This window comes from Salmo trutta, chromosome 40, assembly GCF_901001165.1.
Source record: "Salmo trutta chromosome 40, fSalTru1.1, whole genome shotgun sequence".
Taxonomy (NCBI): domain Eukaryota; kingdom Metazoa; phylum Chordata; class Actinopteri; order Salmoniformes; family Salmonidae; genus Salmo; species Salmo trutta.
In genome coordinates this window covers 11,092,408-11,105,201 of record NC_042996.1, presented here as the reverse complement: position 1 = coordinate 11,105,201, position 12,794 = coordinate 11,092,408, and the positions used below count along the sequence as shown (strand labels likewise).

The window sequence follows — 12,794 nt, the reverse complement described above, 5'->3', positions numbered from 1 at the left end:
TAGTGGAAGACACAGTGACTTGTAGAAAAACTACTACAGACTCCCTTGACACCAATTCTGACTGACCTCCAGGCATTGACCTGAAAATTACCTGACTAAGTCAGACTCATTCTGAACAAGTTGTAATCTGCCAGGATACTTGGTTATCTTCCCTTGACATACCCGATTGTGTAAGCATAAACGCACATGCACAACGGAACATCCAATTAGGATTTATGCTAGGATCAGTTAAGGGTCCAAGCAAAATATCATCCTTAGTAAAGTTGAACATTTACTTCTAGGCCTTTGACTCTACAGCACTCACCAGTTTTCTAACCAGAAGTCCATAGGTCAACCTGTAGACTGCCCAAAACTAGTGCCTTACAGCTGTAGACTTATCATATAGTTGTCAACTTAGGATAGTACCCTAAGCGCCACCCCGCAAATTAGGAAAGCCCTAGATATGACATTAGACAATGCCATGATAGGGTCATTTTGCCAAGACCATGGACGTAGATAGAATACAGTCCAATTAGATGATTAAGGTGGCATAACTATTTTGTTTTGTTTATGCTTTCATTAATTTTGTTTCATTTTCTTTGGCACATAGAAAGTGATAGAGCCATAAACAACTCCCCCATACAACCATCAGTTAGTGCCACAACGCCGCTCATTTGGGAGGAAATGTAATGATATATTTCATGAGTGTGTGTGCGTTGTTAACCTCTGCCTAAGTTACTGCCCAGATATTCCAGTCTGGACGACCAGACGACGGGTCCGGAACGGCGATCCCAATCCGGACATCCGCTGCCGAGTCATGGAACGGACATCTTAATTTGCAGAGACCTTATCCGGGTCGACCACCAGAGGGGGGACTGCAATAGCAACCACCAACTGGACATCTGCTGCCCAGCCTTGGAGCGGACTTCTTCATTTGCAGACACCCTACCCGGGTCGACCGCCAGATGGGGACCACAACGATGATCCACAACCAGGACAACCCACGTTCATTTTTATGGTGGTTTACAACATGCAGGTTAATCGCAAGATTGAACCCAACATGGGGGGACTGTCATGACGTTGGCCTGTGGGTAATGTTTATGACCCCCCCATAAATACCTTTTTCCCTTCCCCTCTCTTACTGACCCTACTGAAGGACTGCTGTCCTGTTAAATATAGAGAGTCTGGGAACATCAAACAAATGGGGAAAGGAACCATATTTACATAATAAAACCAGTTGGAAATATGCTTGATAACGTAATGAGTATGGAGGTCAGTTCATTGTTATCTGGGACATTATGATTGATGACAGGACGACATAAACTGTACCTGAGAAAGTATACACCCTCTAGTTAACAGAGTCACATGGAATTGTTATGCAATTGAAATGTTTGATATTGAAATTGTTTGTTAGGAGATTAAATGTAATTTTAGCTTCCAAATGAGAGATTTGGGTTTTCATAAGGAAAGTGCCCTGCTCGATCAGTGGCCCAACCCTGTGACGAGACAGGGGTTATAAACGATGAAACACCTCCTTCCCCCTCTCCACTATATAAGCCTTTGACGAAAAGACATTCACGAGTTCCAGTACGGGAGGTCTGCAGCCTCTACGTTAGAAGGACACATATCAAGGACAGAACTAAGCCAACCTCGGCGTGAGCTATGGTATGAACTGGTATGAACTTTGAGCTTATTCACTACAGAAGTGATACTTCCTAGCAGTTGAGTTAGCCGCTGCTAACGTGGGCTAGGAAAGGACGGACGACGGATCCAGTCTAACAACCAGACGAAGATACCACCACGTATCCAATTTACCACCATTGACATTCTTCCACTACGGGAAGATCTGTTGGCCAACCCGGCCAGCATCTACGACCAATCTACCGAAGCGCAACTCAGAGTAAATATTTATTGCATTTTCCTTTTCCAAATGGGCGGTAATTTAGAATGCATAAGATAATGTATTTACGATAGCATAGCTGCTGTTTCTGTGTTCCTAAATCTTCCCGCTCTTTCATTCAAGCCCAACCCCCTTTCCTTTGTGTAACCAGCTTTCATACAGGTTCCGTCCACCAGGGATGTTTTCTGTATGACATCATTTGTATTCTGTGTATTTGTAATTCTGTGTGATTAGTTAGGTATTTAGTAAATAAATAATTAAACCCAATTTTGTATTGCTGATTCAACTTGTTAGCCAGGGTTCGTGAAGATAACCAAGAATTTACAATTTTCATTATGAGACTGAAAATAAGATAAGGGTTAATATTGACTGCTATCGATGTAAAATATTACTAAGTATTTTAAGAGTTTATTCGGAAGATAACAGCTCTATAAACGTTCTTCCGTGGTGCCCCGACTTTCTAGTTAATTACATTTACATGATTAGCTTAATCAGGTAATATTAATTACAGAGAAATCATTTTATAAGTTAGCATGTCATATCACTTAATCCGGCATAGCCAAAGACACGACAATACCCTGCATGGGTATGTCATATTGAATCCTGTTTGTTAAGCTACTGGTTTTACTGTAAGTGCCGTCCCCTCAACACAAGTACCTTTGCCAAGTCTAAACAGAGAAACGTTCTTGTTATTGAGCTGTTTTGTATTTAGAGTGTACAGAAGTGGACAACAACACCACTTCTGAGAGGATCACACCCGGCTCATGGTCGGATCCTGAGACCCTGGCCCTCATTGACATCTGGGGGGAGGACGAGGTTCAGAGGGTGCTGAGAGACTTTATCCACAATGGCCCCATCTACATGGACATATCAGAAAAGATTCATGACCAAGGGTACTCCAAGACTCCAGAGCAGTGTCGTTGGAAAGTCAAGTCCATGAGGAACAACTTCCGTCAGTGCTACAACAGGAAAAACTATGTCTGTGACCCACATGTTTAAATGACACTTTCCAATGTTAATTTTATATTTAACTAGGCAAGTCAGTTAAGAACAAATTCTTATTTTCAATGACAGCCCAGCAACAGTGGGTTAACTGCCTTGTTCTGGGGTAGAATGAAAGATTTTTACCTTTTCAAGGGGATTCGATCTTGCAACCTTTCAGTTACTAGTCCAACCCTCTAAACACTAGGCTACCTGCCTAATTGATATTAACTTAGAGAAACAAGTGTACTCTAATCTAAGCCCTAGCCACACTACTGTATCCTAAAACATTTTCGGACCACAATTTTTTATCTCTTCAAAATGGCTTCCTTTTCTGTCTGCTGTTCTCAGATGTGGAAGAAAGGGATTTGTCACGGTTGTCATAGGAATTAGACCAAGGCGCAGCGGGTTGCGTGCTCATCATTATAAACTTGAACACGGGAAAAACAAGAAAACAGAGTAACACAACAGTAAACAGGCTTGCAGGCTAGACTACAAGCAATGCAAAAACAACTACCCACAATCAAACAAGTGAAAACAAGCTCCCTAAATATGACTCTCAATCAGGAACAACGATGTACAGCTATTCCTGATTGAGAGCCACACAGAGCAAAAAAGAAATACACAAACTAGAAAAACCTAGAACACCAACACAAGAACATATACCAAAACCCCCGGAGCACATAAATACAATACCCCTCTATATACACATGACCCCCAAACCATATAAAACAAATACCCTCTGCCACGTCCTGACCAAACTACAATAACAGATAACCCCTATTACTGGTCAGGACGTGACAGGATTAGAATACAAGTTCTACAATCAGTTGGAGCGAATACTTGGTCATGAAGCGGTCTCCATTGATGAGTATGATGAAAGAGATGATCAAACAGTAGACCAGGACACAGGTACATTGGTAGTACAGACGGTTATCTGTTTACACTGAAGACTCAGTCAATCCGATCAGCCGTACCTACGATCTGGAGGTTGCCAATGTATATGTCTCCCGGAGCAGGTGCTGATGGGATGTGATACACCCCGTGGTCGGAGCCAGAGACGCTGGTCCTCAATGAGCTGTGGGGGAACGAGGAGGTCCAGACGAGCCAACGAAGTTGCATCCGCAATGGGCACATTTTCGCCGACATAGCGGAGAAGCTGGCCTCCATGGGGCACTTCAAAACGGCTGAGCAGTGCCACTCGAGGGTTAAGCGGCTGAGAAAAACCTATCGACGGTGTCTCCACAGCAGGACGTAAGTGGAAAGCACAGATCACTTGTGGGTAAGGCGAGTCATGGTGCCTAAATTGAGAATTGTTACAAATGAATCCTTCACCTCCCACTGTTCTCCACCTCCCTCTATCTCTGGTCGTACCTACAGAAATGGAGGGGAGCCCTTACTCTTCAGATACAACAGGTTCCTGGAGCCGGTGCTAGGCAACGACACTCTCTCCCTCGATGCAGAGATTGTTGATTTGTGTGATGACTTCAATCCAGATCCCACTGAAGGAGCAGATCAGGAAACATGTATGGTGCCTCCTCATCATCCTTACCCTCTATGTAAGTCTAATGTAGTTAGGGTCCTGTGTTTTTCCTGTGTTAATGACAACAGTTCTTTGTCCTGGTCAGGTAAAATCAGGACCCTAGTCATAATCAATCTTCAAAAATATACTTAGTAGCCACCTAAAGCCTCCCAAAAACATATAAACTTAGCAAAAAAAGAAATGTCCTCTCACACTGTCAACTGCGTTTATTTTCAGCAAACTTAACATATGTAAATATTTGTGTGAACATAACAAGATTCAACAACTGAGATATAAACTGAACAAGTTCCACAGACATGTGACTAACAGAAATGGAATAATGTGTCCCTGAACAAAGGGGGGGTGAAAATCAAAGCACAATCAGTATCTGGTGTGGCCACCAGCTGCATTAAGTACTGCAGTGCATCTTTTCCGCATGGACTACACCAGATTTGCCAGTTCTTGCTGTGAGATGTTACCCCACTCTTCCACCAAGGCACCTGAACGTTCCTGGACATTTCTGGGGGGAATGGCCCTAGCCCTCACCCTCCAATCCAACAGGTCCCAGACGTGGTCAATTGGATTGAGATCCGAGCTCTTCGCTGGCCATGGCAGAACACTGACATTCCTGTCTTGCAGGAAATCAAGCACAGAACGAGCAGTATGGCTGGTAGCATTGTCATGCTGGAGGGTCATGTCAGGAAGAGCCTGCAGAAAGGGTACCCTGTAACGCACAGCTTTGAGATTGACTGGAATGACAACAAGCTCAGTCCGATGATGCTGTGACATACCGCCCCAGACCATGACGGACTCTCCACCTCCAAATCGAGGTACAGGCCTCGGTGTCACGCTCATTCCTTTGACGATAAACTCGACTCCGACCATCACCCCTGGTGAGACAAAACCGCGACTTGTCAGTGAAGAGCACTTTTTGCCAGTCCTGTCTGGTCCAGCGACGATGGGTTTCTGCCCATAGGCGACGTTGTTGCCAGTGATGTCTGGTGAAGCCCTGCATTACAACAGGCCTACAAGCCCTCAGTCCAGTCTCTCTCAGCCTATTGCGGACAGTCTGAGCACTGATGGAGGGATTGTGCATTCCTGGTGTAACTCGGGCAGTTGTTGTTGCCATCCTGTACCTGTCCCGCAGGTATGATGTTCGGATGTACCGATCCTGTGCAGGTGTTGTTACACGTGGTCTGCCACTGCGAGGATGATCAGCTGTCCATCCTGTCTCCCTGTAGCGCTGTCTTAGGGGTCTCACAGTACGGACATTGCAATTTATTGCCCTGGCCTCATCTGCAGTCCTCATGCCTCCTTGCAGCATGCCTAAGGCACGTTCACGCAGATGAGCAGGGACCCTGGGCATCTTTCTTTTGGTGTTTTTCAGAGTCAGTAGAAAGACCTCTTTAGTGTCCTAAGTTTTCATAACTGCGACCTTAATTGCCTACCGTCTGTAAGCTGTTAGTCTCTTAATGACAGTTCCACAGGTGCATGTTCATTAATTGTTTATGGTTCATTGAACAAGCATGGGAAACCGTGTTTAAAACCTTTACAATGAAGATCTGTGAAGTTATTTGGATTTTTTACGATTTATCTTTGAAAGACAGGGTCCTGAAGAAGGGGCGTTTATTAGAGTAAAAAGTTGCTGTTTGTTGTTATAAAAGCTAACGTGCAGGATAAAATAAAATATGTTGTTCACTAGTTTACTCCATTTAGGGGAAGGGTGGTAGGGTTAGAAAGTAATAAAGGAAAATATATATTTTTTTTTAAAGATGTGTATATATAGTTATGTATATGTATTTATATGTATGTATGTGTATTTGTATGTATTTATAAGTGTATGAACAGTACCAGTCAAAAGTTTGGACACACCTACTCATTCAAGGGTTTTTATTTATTTTTACTATTTCCTACATTGGAGAATAATAGTGAAGACATCAAAACTATGAAATAACACATATGGAATCAGGTAGTAACAAAAAAAGTGTTAAACAAATCAAATTATATTTTAAATTTTAAATTCTTCAAAGTAGCCACCCATTGTCTTGATGACAGCTTTGCACAGTCTTGCCATTCACTCAACTAATTATCTTTGAAAGACAGAGTCCTGAAAAAGGGACGTTTATTTTTTCTCCAGCCAGTTACGCTGTGACAGAGTCCAGCAGAAAGATGCCCTGGCCTGATCGGGAGACCCAGGCTCTGCTGGAGGTCTGGGGTGAGGACTATGTGTAGCTCTCCTCCGCGGCTGCTTGAAGAACAGACACGTGTTTGAGTACATCTTACGGAGGATGACGACCCAGGGGTTCATAAAGACGGCTGACAGTGCCACACCCCCATCAAATGACTCAAGCCAAGCTTCCACCATGACAAGTGAGTGCAAAAGATTTATAACTACCATTTCATGTCTAATTATTTACTTCATAAATTACACCGCAACATCGGGTATAAATTGAGATGCTATATTTTTTATTTATCAAATCAATGCTTTACTTAATTTCATCACATAAATAAACTATGTAATTGCAGTCTTGTTTATATCACTGTTATTGTTACATAGTACATGTGGTCAGAGGATATAATGATCCAACTGAAATTCCCTCTGAACAGTGTGTCTAATCTTTCGTTTCCTCAGAAGGGAATGTAAGTTCTACGACCAGATGGAGGAGATTTTCTCGAGGGAGCTCAACGTCGACAGTTTGGCCGAAGATTCGTTAGACAATGAGGAAGCTGCTGTCTGGGAGTCTACACATGAAGTTGACCAAAGGAAAGGTAAAGCAAAGCAATACCATACCTTGAAATGTTCATGAAACGTTCTATGAGTTGTCTTATTTCAACTAACCTAACCCCCTTCCCACTGTAAACAATGTCTTTATTGAGTGTCTGTCTTCAGCTAGCCCTACTTTAACTGATGGTTCCAAGTTCCCCTGGAGCGACAGTGACCCTGGTCATCCTCAGTATCTGGGGGAGTGATGAGGTACAGGAGGGTCTGAAGGGCTGCACCAAAAACAGACACATTTTCACCGAGATTTCTCAGGCAATGGCCAACGAGGGCTACCTGAGGACAGCCGAACAGTGCCAGTCTAGAGTGAGCTGCTAAAGGCCAACTTCCGCCAGCTCTGCGAGAGCAAACAGTAAGCCATGGGGGATAAGATATGGATCTGAAATTGATAACCACTATTTATAATTGTGAATTGATTATGAAGACGCCATACTGATGGATCAGTTTTGTATTCAAGGTTAGAGGTTTACCATGCTCATGTTAGTAAAGCAAAGCTCATTAACTAACCAGATATGAGGAATAAGCATTGTGTCAACAACCAAATGTTATGTTTTATTTTCCCAGGATTGGAGGGGAAAAAGTGGAGTGCAAATTCTACGATCAGTTTGTGCAAATATTCGGGAACAAGTATATATCCTGTGACTCTCTGGCTGAGGAACCAAATGACGCCACAGACATGGGAGAGGTCCCAGGTGGCCAAGTCCAAGAAACAGGTAAGGAAACAATCTCCTAATCTTTCATTATACTATCAACGTTGGGCCTTTGTTTTTTTTGTTTTTATTTCAGGCTCTCCAGAATCAGGCAGCTGTCCATCACCATGGGAACTAGATCTCCCCTGGAGCATTGAGGAGACTGAAGCCCTCCTCGACATATTGGGCAGTGACAGAATCCAAGTGGACCTGAGGGGAAACACTGAACTGGAACACATTTATACAGAGATCTCTCAAATGATGGCTGACCAGGGCTTCATGAAAACAGCAGAGCAGTGCCAGACAAGGTCAACACAACTGAACCTGAGTATTATTTCATTCTTACGACAAGGAAGCATTTGTTTTACATTTTTTATTCAACCTTTATTTAACTAGGCAAGTCAGTTAAGAACAAATTCTTATTGAGGACCAGGACGATGCTGGGCCAATTGTGTGCCGCCTTATGGGACTCCCAGTCACGTCCGGATGTGATGCAGCTTGCATTAGGGATCATCTGAAGACAGCTTTGTAGCGCCACAGGAAAGCTGCAATGACTCAACAATGACTTTGGAAAAGAGGTTTATTAACAATTACAAAGACCTGTCTCCTGCGTTGTTTTCAGAGAGGTACTGTATTCTATCAAAGAGGCACTGTTGCTTTGTTGGATATTGCTGAAGGGACTCAACATCCATCCTACGTTTTCTGTTGGAAATCAGACACATGTATTTAACCTTTGTATAGGTGCTTAAATCTAAGTGTAATGGACTATCTGTATGTTCTTTGTCATGTATGTCACAGTAAGTCCACGTGTTGTGACATAAGGTCCTTTTCACTAAACGTAACAAAACCTTTTTAAAGGGATTGGCTTGAGTGAATACTCTAACGAGAATTGTTCAAAACCTCATGACGTTATGAACATCTTGCATTATGATTTACCAAACAAAAGGCTGGCTATTATGTATATATTTGTATTTTATGTACATTTGTGTTTTAGCAAACTCACTGTACTTTTAGGGCTATTTTCAAGTGAACTAATTTAGATAAAATTCCTTTGAGTGGAGTTTGATTGCCTGACTGTTTGGGTACTGTATCATCTCTGTTACTGTGGGATATCTTTCTCTCAATGTGTTTTAACCTATATCTTGGTTCACCGAAACACTGAGGTTTGTGTTGTTACCAGCTTTAACCATTGGGGGAGACTGTGAACAAATCCTATTTTTATCCTCAACATGTCTTGAGGATAAACCACTAGAATTCTGGAAGCACAGGCACCTAATTCTTGCTTAGTCATACGTTATTGTTATATACCACGGTGAAATAGCCGTTGCAACAAATCCTGCTCTCAGCATTGATGGTGTTCGTTGTTCATAGGAAGACTATTTGCATAGAGAGGACACTTTGCATTAGCAGTGCATGCTTCAGTGCTCTGGGAGTGTTTATATCCCTGTGAGTTTAATACTTCGTGACTGAGAGCTGTCCTTCATGACAACAGAACCCACAACAACCATGACTTTTATCACCATCTTCATCTGGATACTTGCCCTCTGCCTTCAAGGTGAAAATTGTATTTGCTTGGTTTATGTTAAACTCTTTTGGTATACTGAAAGTATTATATAATTTACACACTAAGATGTGTTAAAGGAGGTACTTGCTAATTGGTTGAAGTATTTTTTTTCAGAATCCAGAGGTCAGTACACTTTGACTCAGACTCCTGCTGTGAAAGCTGTTCTCCCAGGACAGATGGTCTCTCTGGGGTGTAAAACTAGCAGTGATCCACATGGGAATTGTGATGGTTCAGGTAAACAGTGTCTAGCTTGGTACCAACAGAAATCTGGAGCAGCTCCTAAACTCCTAATTTACTATACAAGCACCCTACAGTCTGGGACTCCATCTAAATTCAGTGGCAGTGGATCTGGGAGTGACTTCACTCTGACCATCAGTGGAGTCCAGGCTGAAGATGCAGGAGATTACTACTGTCAGAGTTACCACAGTGGTGGAGTGTTCACACAGTGATACAGAGCCGTACAAAAACCTCCCTCAGACAGACTTTACAGTGACTGTACTGCTACAGCTGGGATCTACTGCAGGTGCTGAGGGGGAAGAGACAGTGACTTGGAACACTGACTGAACTAAAATACACTGAGCTAAATATAACAGTGGTGCTGACAATATGTCAACTCTTCCACCCTCATGTTAAATCATTCCTGAACTGATAACACCCACAGATCCAGATGACATAAATATTACTTCCCTGCTGCTATGGCCAACAAACCTTTTCATAACATGTCACACAATAAGTTGAATGGACTCCATCTATGTGCAATAGTAATGTCTAACATAATTTAAGAATAAATGGCCTAGCTTCTGTAAGGTCCCTCAGTCAGTTAGGGAATTTAAAGCAAAGATTCAAGCTAATATATTGAGATAATATAACATGATTATAATCCCCTAAAATGTCCTGTGGTTCTGTCCTGTCTCTCCTGTCAACACGTCAGATCCTTCCCAGCCTTTAATTGAGCCCAGCTGAGGCTTGTTAACCAATTAAGACCAGCCTCAAACTTTTTGTAATTGCTCCTGCTCACACAGATCTCTTCAACTACAGTTTCCCTGGGGGATCAAGAAAGACTGTTTGCATAGAGAGGACACTTTGCATAGACAGCACATGATTCAGTGGTCTGGGAGTGTTTATATCCCTGTGAGTTTAACACTTCATGACTGAGAGCTGTCCTTCATGACAACAGAACCCACAACAACCATGACTTGTATCACCATCTTCATAGCAATTTAGATTAAGAATCCATTAAGATACTGATCTGTAGTTATAATCGTGATGAGAAAGTTAATACCATATGTTGATATAAATGTACATTCTGCCAGTGTTGATGTGTACTAAGTTGAGGGTTTTAACTTTGAGTGCTAGGACCAAATCACTGAAGCATTGTCATTCTAATTTTGGGTTGGATAATTAATTGGATTTTTATTATGATTTGGAAACGGAATGATTTTTTGAAAACTGACCAATTGATTTGAGTAAGTTCTTAGTATGTTAATAACTATATGAATGAAGCAATTCATGTACCATGGGTTGTTTTGATTGTTATGCTAATTGTGACATGGGAAAGAAGTTGTGTAATAAAGATGTTGACACTATTCTCAGCATTCCCTGGTGAATGGAGAGGGTGAACTCTGATCCTGAGAGTGAAAGTGATCCTAATCTATTTCACCTATATCCATTACCAAATTACATTTTGATAATATTGATCCAAACCCTGAGCAGAGGGCCCAAATTGATCTGACGGCCCATTTTGGTTTGTAAACGTTGTCCTAAGAGTTGCAACTGCAGATGGTGTTCAAAGGGAAGACGTGAGTCGATGGTCATTTCCACCATGATGACCCTTATTATTGTGCTAGTGTGACGATTGTCCTGTGTGTTGTAATGAAGCTTGTGTGCTATGTGCCAAAAGAATGATTGTTGTATTTGTTCCACATTCCCATGCGAGCCACAATAACTAAAGGTGTAATCAATGGTATTGGAGGTTGTACCTCCAAAGGGGGGAGTGTAAGGAATTGTATCATATATGTACATTACAGGAAGACGCTTGTGCATGGAAAATACATAGTATGCATGAACTGTTACTTAGGAACACCTGTAATTACAAAAGTACAATGCTTGATGTTTTGCTTTAGCTTGCGATTAAGGATCAGTGTTAAACACATTACACGTGCATTAAGAGGTCAATTGTGCAATTCATATGCCTGTGTGTTGAACTATACTGTTGGTAACAGATGGATAAAGAGAACTAAGCCAGTTCCTGTTGATGCTATGTTCCAGTCTTACTTCTGCTAGCACATGATAGCAATAAGAAGGATTGGGAAACTAACTGACAATGACAACATAAGCTGAACTCCGCCTAACAGAGACAACTTTGTATTAGCAACTGATAATTATGAGCTTATATGGTATTAAAGTTATGGAACATCACCCTGGGCGGGGTGATCCTCAGTAGGGGATAAAAAGGGAAAACACCATCTTTAGAACTGAATGTCTTGCTTGCAAATTACTGTAAGTGTATACTCCAGGTTGCAATTATTATTAAACGAACTAACCGCTGATCAAAAAGTTTCATGTAGTCTCTTGTGTGCACATAGGGCAGAATTCCCGTACTGGACCTAATGCAGGTGCTGAGGGGAGGAGATGATCCAGTACAATGACACAGTGTGTAGTAGAGCTGAACAACAATAGAGTCAAACTAGAGCTATGTCTAGAAGACCTTAGATCATAACTGATCACTAAATCTTTCACTTGATCATTAACTACATGTTGACTCTGTTGAGTAACTCAAGGAAAACCACCAACCATTCTGAATAGAGATGATGTGAAATGGTTAAAGCTGGAATCCATAGCAGTGAAACTTTCAAGTTCGTTTGCAACATTACAACAACAAAGACTTTACTTCAAACATCCAACACTGTTTTTTTCCCTTGGACATCATTGCATGAGTGATAGAACAGCAGCGTATGTTCAAACATAATTTTTTACCATGATGCAGGATGGTCCTGGCCCCATTTATTAAAACAAACAAAAACAATCACATATGCGCCTGGGGTGACTAGTGGCAGTTTCACCCTATGCGATCTCAGCTTTAAAACCCCTCAGGATTGTATTTTGAATAGCTAGAATTGGATCAACATGATTCAAACACATACAATAAAGCCCCTAAACATTACCCAGACATCCTCCCTCACACCACTGTGGTAGTTCCAGAGAGCAGCAGGTGAAGCAGGAGACTGGAGACGTCAGAGCTCTGGAGATCTCCCCTTTAGATCTGAGTCAGTCAGCAGCATCACACAGTCCACACACAGACTGCAGTTACTAAGTCTGACCACTGGAGGGAGACAGTAAGCAGATACTATCTTGTCTAATAACACAGTAATAACAATACG

The 12,794-nt window shown here is 42.0% G+C and overlaps 1 protein-coding gene and 1 long non-coding RNA gene across 4 annotated transcripts; both read left to right on the top strand.

Moving 5' to 3' along the window:
- Positions 1–2,461: 2,461 nt before the first annotated feature.
- Positions 2,462–6,614, top strand: LOC115180150 (zinc finger and SCAN domain-containing protein 29-like). The gene is made up of 5 exons (XM_029742034.1): positions 2,462–2,465; positions 2,592–2,831; positions 3,919–4,114; positions 4,241–4,419; positions 6,520–6,614. The coding sequence occupies exons 1-5, from the start codon at positions 2,462–2,464 to the stop codon at positions 6,612–6,614; spliced, it is 714 nt and encodes a 237-aa protein (XP_029597894.1).
- Positions 6,615–6,627: 13 nt separating this feature from the next.
- On the top strand, positions 6,628–8,278 carry LOC115180564 (uncharacterized). 3 transcript variants are annotated; one of them, XR_003873109.1, is made up of 5 exons: positions 6,628–6,752; positions 7,015–7,151; positions 7,273–7,513; positions 7,726–7,874; positions 7,948–8,278. It is a non-coding gene; the product is annotated as an uncharacterized LOC115180564 (long non-coding RNA). The 3 variants fall into 3 exon arrangements; XR_003873108.1 differs by having other exon boundaries at positions 7,726–8,278; XR_003873110.1 differs by lacking the exon at positions 7,273–7,513 and having other exon boundaries at positions 7,726–8,278.
- The last annotated feature ends 4,516 nt before the right edge of the window (positions 8,279–12,794 follow it).

Bases quoted from the DNA above. Each gene is read 5' to 3' on its own strand.
- LOC115180150 (XM_029742034.1), top strand. The intron at 2,832-3,918 runs GTCAGTGCTACA...GGTCGGAGCCAG, and splicing joins GTCCATGAGGAACAACTTCC to AGACGCTGGTCCTCAATGAG. The intron at 4,420-6,519 runs GTAAGTCTAATG...TTTTTTCTCCAG, and splicing joins TCATCATCCTTACCCTCTAT to CCAGTTACGCTGTGACAGAG.